The sequence below is a fragment of the Gobio gobio genome (assembly GCF_949357685.1).
Source record: "Gobio gobio genome assembly, chromosome: 1".
In the NCBI taxonomy this organism is placed as follows: Eukaryota; Metazoa; Chordata; class Actinopteri; order Cypriniformes; family Gobionidae; genus Gobio; species Gobio gobio.
The window spans coordinates 68,169,725-68,187,490 of record NC_137097.1 but is presented as its reverse complement, the minus strand read 5'-3'; the positions used below and the strand labels follow the sequence as shown (position 1 = coordinate 68,187,490).

Here is a 17,766-nt window from a genome sequence, read left to right as displayed (position 1 = left end):
AAAAAAAATACAAAATGTTTTTAAAAATTCCCAAGATGCCTTATTTATTTGCATCAAATAATAATAAAACAAGAACTTTACCTCTGTATTTATGAGCAAACAGAGCAATCAGTATCCCAGCAATCACAATGAGCACAACAAAAACTGAAATCAGGATGACTGATGTCCTCCAAGAAATAAACATATTATCTGCAAAACAAAGCAATTAAGTCAAGCATATTTTTACATATATATTTTTAAATAATTCTATTATAAACCTAATGCTGCTACCCAGCTGACAAATTTCTGTTCAAAGAACATTTTCCAAACATTGTTTTGGTTATGGGAACGTTAAAATGTCCAAATGTTTTCTTGATGTCAGCGGAAGATTTTTTAAAGGGGGTCCTATAATGCCATTTTTGTACTATGTTAATATGATTCTTTAGTGTCTAAATCAGTGGTCGGGAACCTATGGCTCGCGAGCCACACCTGGCTCTTTGACAAAAATAATGTGGCTCAGGTCTCTCACCCTTTACCAACAAATGATCGATAAAAGAAATTAGACACATCAACAGAGATGGGCTCTCTGCAGAAAAAAGCAGCCAATTACAATTCCCTTGTTGTACAGCCTACCGAAGTTAATGAAACGTATGATAATTAATAACTAATATTCAAGTTGTACCGGCCGTGCGCGTTCAGTGCTGTTAGCGAGTGTCACGAGTCTCGCGACAGCAATCAATACCCACTTATGTTTCTGTGGTAACAGCTTCTCCTCTGGGATTCAAGCAGCTGTGGCTTGTTTAAGGTAACCGTAAACCATTTTTAGAACAGCAGCGAAAATGTAAAAGTAGGCTATACAAACTATATCCTTTTATTGAAACTGGTGGTCTGCTGGTGGAAAAAGACATTTCGAAACATTTCACACGTGGGTACTTTCGCTTTTGCCGCAGAGACCCTTGTGATAAATAAATGTGTATTTATGATAATCCAAGCAGATTTCAGTTGATGAAAATGAATGATAAAAGCGCGATAAGTTCGTGAAAGACAACTGAATTACTGACAGGATGCTGTGCACGCGCTCCGAGCGCAACACGGACAAGCACAGCTTTGTCCTCGGCTGCACGTCAAATTAATAGACTACAGAAATATATCAAAATGCCAAGTCGAGTATTCCCGTAAACACAGTAGATGTTCACACACACACACACACACACACACACACACACAAAGAGGATTTATAACTCAACCTCACAAAGCCCAGCACAATTAATTCCATATTGCAACTTATTTATTGTTCGCTGCATATGTGTTTGTTTTTAGTTATGGACCTAATAATTACTATTGTTGAAATTTTATTGGGGAAAAAAAGCATATTTTTTAATAATAATTTCATATTATTTTTTACTGTGGCTCTATTGGAAAAATGCATTAACCAAAAATGGAAAAATGGCTCTTTGGTCAAAAAAGGTTCCCGACCCCTGGTCTAAATGAAAAGTTTGTAATATACTTAAATTCAAAATTCTCATTAGTATTGTAAGAAAACACAAATTTTACCTGGTCAAAAACAGCTTTGTTTTCAGCAAGACATTTTAGTGCATGTGACTTTAAATGATAATGAGCTTTGCTCACCCCGCCCCTCTGCTCTGTGGAACACCACAACACACGTGGAGTGTTGCCTTGACAACAGTTGAGGGTATATTTTCGAGAAATAATGGCAACGGGAGTCTCTGAGGACACATCTGAGCAACCTTATCATTTTGAACTGGAGTCGGACCAGGAACAAGATGACGAACCCATTGAAGTTCGAACAGGACGTTTCTGAATGGTTGGTTAACGTCATGTCACTTTGATCTATCTTTGTACTGGCAGAGTAGCGTAGTTGCTATGTGTTTACTGATGTATACGTTAGTTCATTGACAGATTGATGTTATAAGATTTTTTTTTGACATTACTTCTTAATCAGTAACAGACACCGTTATAAACCATCTACAAAAGTAAGCTTAGTGTAGTGTTACCACGTTAACTTTATCACCCGCGTACACAGTTTGTAATAACAAACATAACGCGTTGTTCATTATAAACGTGGGATTATGAATTATATTGAGAACGTCATACACAGAAAGAATGCCGTAATGTAACTTACCCTGTAAACTTTAACCGCATTCATCGTGAAGCGTGCAAGCGATTTGCAAAGATTAATATAAAGGTTAATAAAACGTTACACTCACTTCTTCTGAAGGTGCAGCAGGAACATGATCCTTTTTTCAGCTTTTTCAGATCTAGCTTTATGAGCTAGTACGAGCTTGCTTTACGAGCTTGAGATCCTTCCGATCTCAAGATGGCGCCGCGGATGGCTGCCTCGGTGTGGAGCTCTCCAGTTGTTTTGCTGTTTTTGTTAGTTTGTCCTGTTTTATGTCTGTCAGAAACTGTAAGTTTCACAAGAGACGTACTGCTAAACATTTGGCAGTGCACACCACCTAATTTGCAACCTGTTTTTGATTTTTCTGACGTTTTGCTGGATATTGTAGTCAGCGGAGCAACAGCGTTGTTTGGGCACTGTAAGAAACGCAAGCTCGTTAAGCTTAGACAGCACGGCTTCAGAACGCCGTTACCAAGCATTCATCTGGCGAATCTCCGCTCTCTACCAAACAAAATGGACGAACTTCTCCTGCTTTCAAGCAAAAACAAGGACTTTACAAACTCTACTGCTCTGTGTTTCACGGAAACCTGGCTGAACGAAGCCATTCCGGACAGCGCGTTACATCTACCGGACTTTCAGCTGTTCAGAGCGGATCGCGATACGGAGTTAACAGGGAAAACGCGCGGCGGTGGGACATGCTTTTACATCAACAGAAGGTGGTGTACGGATGTAACTGTGTTAAAGAAGATGTGCTGTCCTGATGTGGAAGTGATGTTCATTAACTGTAAGCCGTTTTACTCACCACGGGAGTTTTCCTCGTTCATACTCGGAAGTGTTTACATTCCACCACAAGCACACGTGACTACTGCACTGCAACTGCTGGCTGATCTGATAACAGACACAGAACAACAACACCCGGATTCTGTTTTTATTATTCTAGGAGACTTTAATCAGGCACAACTCACACGTGAGCTGCCTAAATTCAAACAACACGTCACATGCCCCACCAGAGACAATAATATTTTGGACCATTGCTACACTACAATAAAAGATGCATATCGCTCTGTCGCCCGAGCAGCTCTAGGACTCTCTGATCACTGCCTGGTCCATCTTTTACCAACTTACAGACAAAAACTTAAAACTGCTAAGCCAGAAATAAGGACTGTAAAGAGATGGACCAATGACACAGAGCAGGTCTTACAAGCCTGTTTTGAAAGCACTGACTGGAGTGTTTTTGAAGCTGCTGCCACCGATCTGGACGAGCTCACAGAAACTGTTACATCATACATCAGTTTCTGTGAGGATTTATGCATCCCTACCAGGACTTATTTATCATTTAACAACGATAAACCGTGGTTCACACCAAAACTCAGACAGCTGCGTCAGGCCAAAGAGGATGCCTACAGGAGCGGGGACAGGATCTTGTTTAATCACGCCAGGAACACACTGACAAAGGAGATTGGAGTGGCTAAGAAGAGCTACGCCAAAAAGCTGGAAAACCAGTTTTCTGCCAACGACCCTGCATCAGTGTGGAAAGGCCTGAAAGACATTACCAACTACAAGACACCACCCCCCAGCATCGAGAGCAATAAACAGCTTGTTGAAGACTTAAATCAATTCTATTGTAGATTTGAGAACCAAGATCAGACACTTCACACCCGCCCTGAACATCTCTCTACACAGCCATCAACACCTCCAGCCATCCCCCTCTCCTCCCACCCTGCACTTCAGATCAGTGAGGATAATGTGCGCCAGATCTTTAGAAAACAAAAGAGAAGGAAAGCACCAGGCCCAGACGGTGTTTCACCAGCCTGTCTGAAAACCTGCGCTGACCAGCTGGCTTCTATCTTCTCACTGATCTTCAACAGATCACTGGAGCTGTGCAAAGTCCCATCATGCTTTAAACGCTCCACCATCATCCCAATCCCCAAAAAAACAAAGATCACAGGACTCAATGACTACAGACCTGTGGCTTTAACATCTGTAGCCATGAAGTCATTCGAAAGACTGGTGTTGGCATATTTGAAGGACATCACTGACCCCTTGCTTGACCCCCTGCAGTTTGCCTACAGAGCAAACCGGTCTGTGGATGATGCAGTCAACATGGGACTGCATTATACCCTACAACATCTGGACAAACCAGGGAACTATGCGAGAATTCTGTTCGTGGACTTCAGCTCTGCCTTCAACACCATCATCCCATCACTGCTTCAGACCAAACTGACCGAGCTCTCTGTCCCTAGCTCTGTCTGTCAATGGATCACCAGCTTTCTGACAGACAGACAACAGCTAGTCAGAATGGGCAAAATCATGTCCGACAGCCGCACCATCAGCACTGGTGCCCCACAAGGATGTGTTCTCTCCCCACTGCTATTCTCCCTGTACACCAACGACTGCACCTCTAAAGACCCCTCCACCAAGCTCCTGAAGTTTGCAGACGACACTACTGTTATCGGCCTCATCCGGAATGGTGACGAGTCTGCGTACAGACAGGAGGTGGAGCAGCTGGTTCTATGGTGCAGGTACAACAACCTGGAGCTGAACATGCTCAAAACAGTGGAGATGATAGTGGACTTTAGGAGAAACCCCCCTGTACTCCCCCCACTCACCATCATGAACAGCACTGTGGCTGCAGTAGAGTCATTCAGGTTCCTGGGCACCACCATCTCTCAGGATCTGAAGTGGGACGCGCACGGCGGGCCGATATTTTCGGCCGATATTATTCATCCCATTAACACCAGTTCATCAGACCACTTCATAATGATGTCATCATTAAACACAGGTGACATCATCAGATGTTATTCTGTCTCGACTTAATCTGATGCAGTAAAAGTGTTTTCTGAACACACAGTTAAAGAGAAAAACCTAACATAAGAGTCAAGAGCTCAACTACAGAAAACACTGATCACCACATGGATGTGTGTTCCTCTTTCCTTCAGTGATTCTTCATCAGGCGTCATCACTAATGCTCACACTGAGCGAATGAATGGAGCTCAAGCGTAGTTCTGGCAGACCATCATGGCGCTCAGCTGATCCGTAACTCCTCCCACTACTGATTAATCAAGGCAGAAGTTATTCCATACACTCACGTGTGTTAAGTCAGCTTACTGTCACACAGACACTCGCTTCTAGTTTGACATGAGGCACTTGCTCAAGACAGCTTTAAACACTCTGTCGCTCAGACATTTGCAGACAGCCTTCTAGTTCATCACAAACACAGCTTTCAAACAGATGGAAGGATTTTCCCCCACACAAATTTCACATCAGAATGTGTGCATCGACCCGCATAAGCAGCTTGATTTGGAGTAAGCATTGCTTCACATATCATTACATTATGGCATGGACTCTCTGCTCATAAACTTGCTAAAGTAATGTGACTGCATCAAGAACTAATTCAGTCGAGATAAGATTTTCTTTTAAGCTAAGTTTTCTTAACTTCTTTCTGCTATCGCATTAGATAACACGTCACAGCGTCTTACGTCAGTAGCGTCACTGTGGCATCGTGCACGCAGATTCAAACTAAACCGGAAGAGAAGACAATGCTTAATAAAGTCTTAGTTTTTGTTATTTTTGGACCAAAATGTATTGTCGACGCTTCAAAAGAGTCTAACTAAACAAATTATGTCACATATGGACTACTTTGATGATGTTTTTATTACCTTTCTGGACGTGGACAGCTAAGTGTGCATACACTTACATTCAAAGGACTGAAAGCCCTCGGACTAAATCTAAAATATCTTAAACTGTGTTCCGAGGATGAACGGAGGCCTTACGGGTGTGGAACAATATTGGGGTGAGTCATTAATGGAAGAAACCCTTTAAGGCATTTGTTTATTATTGGAAACTTATTGTTGCTGAGGCTTTTGGTTATTGCATATTGTGTCTTAAGCTTATCCGGCTATCAGCAACATGCATTTCTTTAAGCTTATTTAGTACATTGGTACATGCTGTTGCTTAACCTCTTAACTTGCACCCCTATTTTTGGGAATTTTCTGAAAACGACATACCCAAATAAAAATGTCTGCAGCTCTTAAACCCTATGGTCTATATTCATAAATCTGGTCTTATTTTAAACACTTGAAATTTTGTTACCCAAGAGTCATAATAACTCAAAGTAGTATAGGAACAGAGTAAAACAAGATAAAATATACATGTAAGTGACTCACATTTTAATTTTTTTAAAATTCATTTAGGGATAAATGGATGAGACTTTAATTTTAAAGGCCTGGAAATAACCTAAATATAAAACTGAATGTCTGATTCAAATTTGTTTTGATTCAAATTTAAGGATGATACTCTCAAAAGTCTAGACATCCTTTCAAAAAAGGCCATTTGTTTCAGAAATTTGTAATTGTTAAGAGAGGTTTTCATTCATATAAATCTGCAATAAACTGCTTATTATAATGAATATACAGTTACTGAAAAACTAAAGCAACTATTTACAGAATTTACAATAGGAGATGAAAGATGAGTACAGTGTTTATTTTGTTCATGTTTACCTTTAGCATTTCATTTAACCCTTTCCTTTCTGGTGTATTTATTGCAAAAACAAGTTCAGAACATGAATCTGGAGTGTTTTAGCTTTCAAATGATGCATAGTTTGTGATAGTTGACTTATTTACTTTTGTTTAATAAACAATATTCAAAGTACAAACACGCAAGCCCCCGTCAATTTTCTGTCTTTTTTCCAGGGCTGCAGGAGGCAGAATCTACATTTGTAATTATTTTAATCTTCAAGCAAGCAAACGTGTTACTTTAATTAAGCATTATTCCTCCCTCTCATGGGGTCTATTCAACATTATATCTGATGTAACATCAGTTTTCTAGTATACCCTCACCAATTGCCTTACCATAGGACAGCATTCCCGATTATAAATTGAAATACGTGATCTCCGTCAGCTGAGACACAGCGACTGCAAGAGACCATCAGCCTCGTCCCAGAGGCCGGCTAGATTGGACCGTGAATCAGTGGAGAAAAGACCAATCCATGAGAGTGAGAGGTATATGGACCAATGCTCCACTGATGGTTTAAGGACAGTTGATTGAGAAGTGCAGCACCTTAGGAGCTTCGTGGCCACTGATGGAGGGACAGAGGCAGACGGAAAGTGTCTGCAGTTTTCCAGAGGACGTGTCCCATCAAGAATACACTGGTCATAGATGCAGCGACCAAGGTTAGGATGTTCAATATCCCCATTATCCTGATCACAATTAGGTCAGCGAAACATGGAAACTCAAAATGAAAGGTGGAGTGGGACTCGAAGAATCTCAGAAACTGTGACTGTGCGAAAAGTGAGCCTCAGAAAACGTATTGCACAGGTGGCAACCTATAACGTTACCACGCTTGAAGTTGTAAGGCCCGCCCAATCATCCCAATGAAGGCTAACGATCCGTGGGTGAAGGTCTATTGGGTGAAGGCGTTCTGTCTCTTCAGCGGGGCAAAGGGATTTAATTCCAATTCATCTTTATCTGACTCCATTTTATCATAATCTCGAATTTAGGTAAGAATGCCAATTGGTTATTTGGTCATTTATATTTAATAGTTTAACTATACATGGAATTATTCTGTTTAACCCTTTGTTGAAATTATGCCTGTCCATAATCTACTATAGATAGTTAATAATTCCAGAGTAAGTCAGAATAAATCCAAATGTAACAATTTATTAACAGTCTGGTAAATGTATAACGTTTCGGTTACTAACGTAACCTCGGTTCCCTAAGATGAGGGAACGAGTATTGCGTTTTGCTAAAACGCTATGGGGGAATTCCTTTCCTCGAGATGTTGAAGCAAATTTTTATCCAAAAATACCATGTACACGCAGTGCAGCTGCACAACTCTCAGCAGGAAGCAGCTGCGTGCTGATTGGCTGTGCCGCTGCAACTGCAGCAACCTATGGCGAGATCGTGGGGCAGGACGGACCAATCAGGTCCTTCTAAACTCTAAACAAGGGGCAACAGAATTTCCATAGCCAAGGGTATATAAGACCCTGTCTCGCAAGGTTAGTCAGGTTAATCGACTGAAGCGACTCCTGAGCAAGTAAGCGAGCACGGCAAGCAAAACGCAATACTCGTTCCCTCATCTTAGGGAACCGAGGTTACGTTAGTAACCGAAACGTTCCCTTACGAGAGTACTCTCGTATTGCGTTTTGCTAAAACGCTATGGGGGACCAATGCAAAACGCCGTGCTTGCTTAACGGCTCTAAAGCCGACGACACCAAACACAGGCCAACCTAGGTGGGCCCGTAATATGATATCAAGAAGTCCCAAAATGAGCCAGACCTGAGTCGGGCCCTTAATGAGAATGAATACGATATACGTGTAATAATATAATGTATAGACCAGACATAGTCGGGCCAGGAATAATGAATGGCCAGATAATTCGAGGCGTATAAGGAATGTGCTATGACTTATACAATATTTAACCCAGACCGGACTTTTCGAGCCTTAAGGGGTTAAATCTATACACAGCAAGAAGCCTAGCCTATAATGCCAGGACATCTAAATTATAAAATCTGATAAAAGTGGACGGGGAGGCCCAGCCTGTCGCCGCACAGATATCATTCAGAGAAATGCCAGTAGACCAAGCCCACGAAGAGGCCATGCCTCTAGTAGAATGGGCTTTGATGCCTAAAGGGCAGCTGAGATCTTTAGACTCATAAGCCAGCGAGATAGCATCCACTATCCATCGTGACAAGGTCTGCTTTGTAACCGCGCACCCTTGGGTGCGGCCGCCAAAGCATACAAAGAGCTGTTCAGTTGCCTAAGCAGCGGAACGCTCTATGTATATCCTAAGCGCTCTGACAAGACAGAGCAAATTAGCATCTTGTAACAGTAATGATTCAATCAGTCATGTGGCAGGATAGACCAAAGTCTGAACACCTCACAGCCCTCGTGACTTGTCTAATCAAATCATACTTAAACAAAGGGCCTGTGTGTTACGCTGATTAGATCCGAACTGCATCATGTAGCCGCAAGAGATTGGAGAGTTGAACTCTTTGGGCGTCGGCCTTCCCCTCTATAAAAACTGGAACCGACCGTCAGCTCTTTGCATTCTCGCCACCACAAGGAACGGACCTCTTGGCATTTAGCCATGGAGGGGAAGACCATCCCTGGTCTTCCCAACCCTGAGAGAAGGCCTCCCCGCACGGAGAGAGAAACCGGCAGACTTCTGGAGTGACTTTCCTAAACTTCAAAGAAGTTCACCTGGGACTCACAAATCCTTGGCGAACTTCCCCGACGATTCGAACTCAGACACTTACACGAGAAGCCGTAGTAATGCAAGTATTCTATTTCACAATCAAACTGCTTGAAAAAGGTTGTCTGAATTATGAATTTATATGAATTTCTTGTGGGCTCTTGCGAAAAGACTGAAGCTGTCTCTCTCTCTCTGTCTGTCTGTCTCTCTCTCTCTCTCTCTCTCTCTCTCTCTCTCTCTCTCTCTCTCTCTCTGTCTCTCTCTCTCTCTTGTTAATTCTTCTTCCCTTTTTATTATTCATTAAGTTTCATGTTTCCTTGTTTGTACAATATTGTTTGTTTTCTCCTACATATATATGCATATTTCCCCGTATGAATCGTAGCTTTGTAAACTGTAGTTGTTTTATTAAAACCCAATGATTGCATTAAATTGAATCTGTATTGTTTTGCTCACAAATTCGAAGTCACTGAAGCGTAAGATCTAAGCTACCCATTTAAGCTTGATTTTCATGTAGTACTACTTCAGTAGTGCAGATCGTACAAACATAAGAGATATTATTTGTCCTGATCAAACAGATCAATGTTTCTTAAGGTTTGTAAGATTGATAATTGATGAAGAAATCAATTTGGATAAAGGTTACTTTTAAATGATTAAAGGTTCCGTTATACGTAAATTTTGTCTGTACAACAAGCAAATAATATTCATAGACTCATGAATATTCATACCATTTGAGTTAATTATTCCCCGAAACTCATTGTTGCTACAGTGGTGGAGAATGCGGGCAGTTTCAAACTTTGTTTTTGTGAGCAATATTAATATTCATATTCATGTGTATTTTTGGGTATTAATATTATGCACGCGCGTTTTCGTTCGTTTGTTCGAACTGTGAGACAAATCGCTCAAAGCGAACTCACTCACTGACTAGGCACAACGCCGAGCTCAGCTTAAGCATATTAACAGATGCTAATTTTGCAATATTAGATGTCCTGCAGAGATAAAGAAATCTCTGTACAGTCCGTACATGCGTAATATTGTTTTATCCCGCTTGACTTGAACGAAGAAATCTTCTTTCAAGCGGAAGATTGAAATAGGGCGAGCCTCCCCTATTCAATAATAGGCCTAATATAATATTAAATCGTTAAGATAAATGATAACTCCTGGTTTAACATTGGATTAGCTACCCAAATCGGAGACCTAAAACATTTGACTCATAAATGCTGACTGACCGTCAGCCAGTTTGATAAATGTCTATTGGAGTTCTTTTAAATGTGACGTAAGCAGATGTTTATTCCTGTATCCACATTTTCTTGTGCAGCGAATGAATCCTGCCAATTTGTTTGTGCCAATATAGCACGAAAAGATCCGACGTGGTCTAAAAAAGTAATTGTGATTTGTGTTAATCCTGTGTGCGGCCATCATTTGATTTTTCGTCTTCAAGTCACACGAGCAGGTGCAACTCTGCGTGCTAGACACCAGAGGGCGCGACCTAACAGCTCTCGAATTACACTTCACCAAAACTTTATCCCGAGCGGGCGCAACAGCGCCATCTGGTGAGCGTTCCTCCTAACTAACTCTAGTCTGGGTGGACTCGACTGCGCCATCTCGTGGGCATTTTCGGATAGTTCTACTCTCCGCTATAAATTTTGTTTTAACAAACTTAATTTCCTTCCTAAGAAGAGCATGTGAATTGTTTATTGATTACTTATAGAAAGGTTTTCATTTATGCAATTTTACTAGCATTAGGCAGCAACCAGGTCTCCGTTCTCGCTGATTAAACACACTTATTTGAATTTGAGTTTAAAAGGAAAAATGAATTTCCTCTAGCTTAAATTGAAATTAGGTTCTTAAAGTTACTGACAGTCCACTTGGAAGGAAGGACGCCACCGTGTGGCCATACCCTGCTAAGTCAGCTTACAGCTCTCTCTCTCTCTCTTTTCCCACTTCCTTTTCACCTGCAACCATAAATCACTTGATCCGGTAAACAAGCGAGTCTTAATTCATTTTTGATTTCACCTGTTTACCCTCTTTGTGTATTTATTGTAGGGCTCACAAGCACGCCTTGGGAACGCCTGGAAGGCTGACTGTGCCGCTGGTTTTCCACCTGAGCGACCTCAACTCGCCCCGGATAAACTAAATGTGATAAAACCCACATTATAAGCCGAATATTAGATACTCCCCCGAGTATAGCCTAAACGTTTGGCCCACCTTTCCTCTCTAAGCCGCACCCTCTTCCTAGGTTTCCTAACCCGATAGCCACACATGCTGTAGGCCCCAGAAACTCTCACGAAAGGTAGCAGGCTTAGCCCCTTTAGTGTTTCTCTAACACTCCCAGCGTTTGCGCTTGTTTTCCTTTTTATTGCAGACCAATTCATTTTTGTGTTTGTTTCTTTCCTACCTTCACTTTCCGGACTGTTGTAATCTTGTTTCTCTCAGTTCACCAAGAGACCCCAAGGAAAGCTAAGCAATAGAGTGACAACCAAGCAGCCGGCGTCACCAGGTGACCCACAGGGCTACCACCTATCAAAGTCTCTATTTCAGGCCGACCCAAAAATTGGCCCGCCTAATTGCCTAACTGTCTAACTGTTTACATCAGTTAGCCAAAATTCTTGTCGACGGCATAGTCCGTACAAGAGCTCGTTAACCTTAGAACAAACTTGCATTGGCCTCTTTGTGTGTGTGTGCTGTGTTTCTCTCGCCCACAGTGAACCAGTATGCCCCGTTCATCCAGTCCCGCTGTCCCTTGGGATCGCCTAGCGGTATGGCTGGAAGCGATGACGAGCACTGTTCCGTTGGAGGACACCAGTGATCTGCAACAGCTGAGCCAGGAGGAACTGGACACAGAGCTAGACAAGCTGACGGCACACGACCCGACGCAGAGTTACTCTCACAAAGAACTGGCCAAGATACTCGGAAGCCTCGCCCACAACCTTGTCGCCCAGGCACGGCTAAGAGAAAAGAGCCACACCGACCTGGAACAGGAAGCGGCAACATTAAAGCTCCAAGCCGAGGAGGCCCGGAGAAACCAGGCCCTCACCCAGCGTCATCTAGACCAGCTACTTCTAGAGACCGAGAAAAAGGGTGAAACGGACACAGAACGAGAGAAAGAAGTAAAAAGACTTCCAAAGGCCCTGAAAGATCTGCGTCTGGACACAGACCACAGAGAGCAGTCAGAGAAAGACACCAGGGAAGAACTCAACGAACAGCTCCGGCGAGGCGAAGTTCTCCTAGAGAGAGCCAACACTGCACTCAACGACAGAGATGCTAAAGCCAAAGCCTCCGAAAACCACTTGCAGGCTGCCCGAGCCGAGATCAATGAGCTTGTCCAGCAAAGACATGAGCTCCAAGATGAACTTGACCTTGTTCACAGAGAACTGAAACATTCCTATAAACTGCAAAGTGACCGGGAAGGGGGAACGCACCACACAAAGTTTCCCCCGACCAGCTGGTCCGCACCTTTTAGCCAAGAACCAAGAGCTAGAAAGGGGGGTGACAACCCACTGCTAAGACTGTCACCCGCTAGCCTCCACGAACCCCCGCCAGCAGCGGAGGAAGGGACGCCCTTCCAGGAAGTCAGGGTCAGCAGCCACGTAGCTCATAAAGACCTTGACAAGCTGGCCAGAAATATCCCTACGTTTAGCCCAGACCCTGCAGGAGGAGACGACGTTGACGCCTACTTGCAAGACATAGACTTTCACCTTCAGACTGTCGCTAACACGAACACTTGGGACAGATTGTTCCTACTCACAATCACTTCTAACCAGGAGGTACGCAGCTTTCTAGACCGTCAACCAGAGACTGTCAAAGCAGACTACTGGCAGCTACGACGAGTTTTAATTCACGAACACTCTGATCCAGAATCAGACCAGGGACTAATTGCTGCTGTGGACCTCAGGCAAGGTCGACTTGAAACCCCACTGACTTTACAGCCACACGTTTCCATCAGTCATGACAACCTCATGGCAGGACAGACCATCCCGAAGGTCTGCACCCTAGTCAACGAACAGGGAACGGTGGTACCAGCATACACCAAAGGGATCGCTGTTCGGCTCAACATGCGATGTGGCCAAACCTTAAATCACACGCTGGGTTTCTTCAAACCCTCACCTGAATGTGTGGAACTCGGACTCACATTTGAAGCCACACCCCTCACTGAAGTGTCATCTTGTGTAGTCTACATCCTCTTCAACAACTGCACAGCAACTGACATCAACATTCCCAAGGCCTACCGGCTGGGATGGCTAGTGAGCCATGACTTTCATGATTTTGAACTTGAACTACCCATCATTGGGCCCATTCCACCTGCACTGATACCCGAAGGGAGTACAGATAACACGCTGTTCACTGCACTCTTCAAATTCATTGCCATCACGTCTGTCATGCCGATGACCAAAGACCAGGTGTGCCGAACGGAGCTGACTGAGGACAGTCACCTCGCAGTATACACAGTCTCCCACCAGCCTGTCGGTGAGACTGATGAACCTGCTACACCTCTCAAGACCAACCTGATCTATGTAGACGACGTTCTCATGAAGAGCACAACGGTGGCCGACCACCTGAAAGAAAGAGACTATGTTTGGAACCAACTATCCGCAGCCGGTGCCAAGATCGCCCTCCACAAAGGACAGTGGTGCCGGGCCAAGGTCAACTACGTGGGCCTGCTAATCGGATCCCAAGGCATTGAACCTCAGTCAAACTGTATTCATGCCATTCAAAACATCAAGCCTCCTACTAACACCTCTGAGCTGCGCAGTTTTCTAGGGGTATGCAATTACTCCCGACAGTTCATTGAAAACTACTCAGACATGGCCAGACCTCTAACAGCCCTGCTGAAGAAAGACTGCCCTTTTGTCTGGTTGGATGCACAAGAACCCCAACAACAACTGACCTGTCAAAGATACTTTGAACCGAATGCGTGCCAGGGCATGCCCACGGCTACGTCGATGGGTGCTCCTACAACCACGACGGCATCCTCAAGGCAGATGCAGGAGTGCTGTGGGCGAACGATCAGCCGTGCACACCACAACACTTCAAGTTGGGTCCTCAGTCATCGCAATATGCAGAGATAGCAGCTATTCTCATAGCCCTACAGATTGCATCAGCACACGACATCAGAGAACTGCTCATCTGCTCAGACTCTAACTATGCCAGACTCAGTTTCGTGTGCCACCTTCCAAGCTGGAAACAGAATGGTTTCAAGACCACTAACAACAAGCCAGTCAAACACCAACACCTGTTCCAGGAATGTGACAACATCACAAGAACACATGACCTGACAGTGTACTGGAAGAAGGTAAAAGCACACTCGAAGCTACCAGGTCTCGACAAAGACTTAAATGACCAATCCGACGCCCTCGCCAAGTCGGGCACACTACACGGCGACATGTGGGTACCCCCAAACCCCACATCCAGCCCCAACGTTGCAGTGCTAACCCGCAGCAAGCGACCGGCCCTGGCTACAATGCCTGCATCGCAGCCGCTATCGCTAACTCCGCAGATGTCCAACAACGACATTGCGGATATGCAAGCCTCTGACACTGCGCTATGTATCTCCATGATCATCAGCAATACCCTAACCCTAGGCATAGCCTTTCTCCTGTACAGGAAGTTCAACGAGATGAGAACCCGCTACAGCCAAACTCACGACAGCTGTGTCTGGAGGTCTCCGATGGAAACCCCGGAGGGAGGGTCCCATGCCAGAAGCAGATGCGAACCTCATCGAGCTGGCTCCTCAGCCACAACGAACACCTGCAATCCAACTGTCCTGATTCACCTGCCATCCGACCATTGTGATGGGGGTTGTCCGATAATGACCATAGGACATCATCTGACAAAAAGGGGGACTGTAACAGTAATGATTCAATCAGTCATGTGGCAGGATAGACCAAAGTCTGAACACCTCACAGCCCTCGTGACTTGTCTAATCAAATCATACTTAAACAAAGGGCCTGTGTGTTACGCTGATTAGATCCGAACTGCATCATGTAGCCGCAAGAGATTGGAGAGTTGAACTCTTTGGGCGTCGGCCTTCCCCTCTATAAAAACTGGAACCGACCGTCAGCTCTTTGCATTCTCGCCACCACAAGGAACGGACCTCTTGGCATTTAGCCATGAAGGGGAAGACCATCCCTGGTCTTCCCAACCCTGAGAGAAGGCCTCCCCGCACGGAGAGAGAAACCAGCAGACTTCTGGAGTGACTTTCCTAAACTTCAAAGAAGTTCACCTGGGACATACAAATCCTTGGCGAACTTCCCCGACGAATCGAACTCAGACACTTACACGAGAAGCCGTAGTAATGCAAGTATTCTATTTCACAATCAAACTGCTTGAAAAAGGTTGTCTGAATTATGAATTTATATGAATTTCTTGTGGGCTCTTGCGAAAAGACTGAAGATGTCTCTCTCTGTCTGTCTGTCTCTCTCTCTCTCTCTCTCTCTCTCTCTCTCTCTCTCTCTCTCTTGTTAATTCTTCTTCCCTTTTTATTATTCGTTAAGTTTCATGTTTCCTTGTTTGTACAATATTGTTTGTTTTCTCCTACATATATATGCATATTTCCCCGTATGAATCGTAGCTTTGTAAACTGTAGTTGTTTTATTAAAACCCAATGATTGCATTAAATTGAATCTGTCTTGTTTTGCTCACAAATTCGAAGTCAATGGAAGCTTTAGCATAAGTTCTGCCGGGAAGACGTAATTGTCATGTCACTTTAATTTTATCTATCCAATCACATGCTAAATACCTGGGTATAAAAGATCGGTACTTACGCATGTTTGAGTTCGCAGATGCTGACGCTCCAATTCACTTGACGATCCGGGCGTTCCGTAGTGGTCGATCGCTGGTCCTACGATAACTAATAATGTGTTTACAGTGGCGTTCTAAGTCCATGTCAGCCTTTCATTCTGTTCAATGGGTTACCGCAATAACAGACGCGAGTGCTTCACTAACAAGAGCAAGTCTCACGTCAGACCCAGATCAATCGCTTCATGAGGACTATCTGGGCATGTTATCAAAGACACGGCTGTGGTTTTCATCACCATTCTGGCGACATCACTACATCAGCATTTATCACAGTGACATGCATATGGTTATGCATTCCGATGCCGATTGGGTGTAGTATCTTTCTCTTTTTCAACTTTGTCGCAAGCATGTCTGTATAGAGCACACACATGCATCGTGTGAGACGCGCACAGGTGTTTGCCGGTCTGCTCGTGCAACGTGATCTCTCGTTGTGACTCGTTTGTGCCCATAGTGCTCGTAAATGATTCGCATGACACCGGTTACCGTTATAGATAGTATTTTGTTATAAAACTCAAACAGAACAGATATGCACAGCATATTCTGACTCTATCATTTTCCCTACGAATGCAAGGAAAATAACACAGGTTTTAAAGCAACATGCACCCATTTAATCGGGGCTTCATGTTGAACTGAAGTTAAGCTGAAATCGCGATTGGGTTCAGTGTTATCAGATCGCTAAAATTGAATTTAAAAACTATGCTGAGCAATTAAGCATATTTAGGTACAGCACCGACATCAGTGCTTTGATCCGGTCTGATTCAATGGCGTTAGATTCATCTTCCAAGCACTTTGAGTTCGTCACATATGCAATTTAATTGTCACAACAAAGTTTCAAGCTGGAAGTGTTGGCTGTCATCCAGCAGAGTACATATTTTGCTCAAACATACGGGGCACCAAGCGTTGGACTGGCTTCCTTTCGTGATTCGATATGGCTTCCTTCCCTATGAGGAAGATCCGTAGCGTTCTGTGCTCATATAAGGTGCTTTGCTTCTTGCATTATTAATGCGCTACATATTAATACATTAGTTAATCAAAACAAACACGTCATATATATATATATATATATATATATATATATATATATATAAAATGTAATTGTGTGCTTTTTCTTCGCTTTACTCTAGTTAATTTGACACTATTCGTATTTTTTTCAGCTACTGATATCTGGATACCTCTTTTATATTTCTAGAAACTTAGAATTTGGTGTTATGTCTCCCTTGGTCTTCCGTGCTAGGACGCCATGGCTACATTCATGAATAAAACAAATGTGTATCTCGCTTGTACTCTCAGCATCATATGTTGGGTAAGGTTTGCATACAAAACAAGGTTGACTTGATATTCGATAGCAGTACTAATTTAATTCTCTTACTCAATCCGACCTGTTAACATAGAGATTGCATCGCACAGCATCTAAATCGCAGCACGGGAATACAATTATTCAAATCTTTTATGAATATAGTGAGCAGAGTGCACTCCTTTATAAACGCATGAAACTGCCAAATGCTTAAGTTCAGATAAACTCAGTGGAAACTGCTGTGGTCAATCTGACTACACCGAATCATGATCTATTGGATGTTCTACTATTCGTTGGTCAAACGTATGCACTGGAAGGCAGAATTAGCGGTGAACAAGCTCTGAGCCATTCAATCCTGATTGTGTG

At 43.5% G+C, this 17,766-nt stretch overlaps 1 protein-coding gene across 3 annotated transcripts in view; it reads right to left on the bottom strand.

Annotated features, from left to right (window-relative positions):
- The window catches only part of LOC307132893 (butyrophilin subfamily 1 member A1-like), a 127,503-nt gene that overhangs the window by 49,685 nt on the left and 60,052 nt on the right, over window positions 1–17,766 (bottom strand). For 2 of the 3 annotated variants that reach the window (XM_079827492.1, XM_079827491.1), the window contains one exon: window positions 82–189. The exons of the other annotated variant lie outside the window; for it this stretch is intronic. In XM_079827492.1, the coding sequence (XP_079683618.1) occupies window positions 82–189 (108 nt within the window). The remainder of the gene's footprint in view (window positions 1–81; window positions 190–17,766) is intronic. 3 annotated transcript variants of the gene reach the window in all.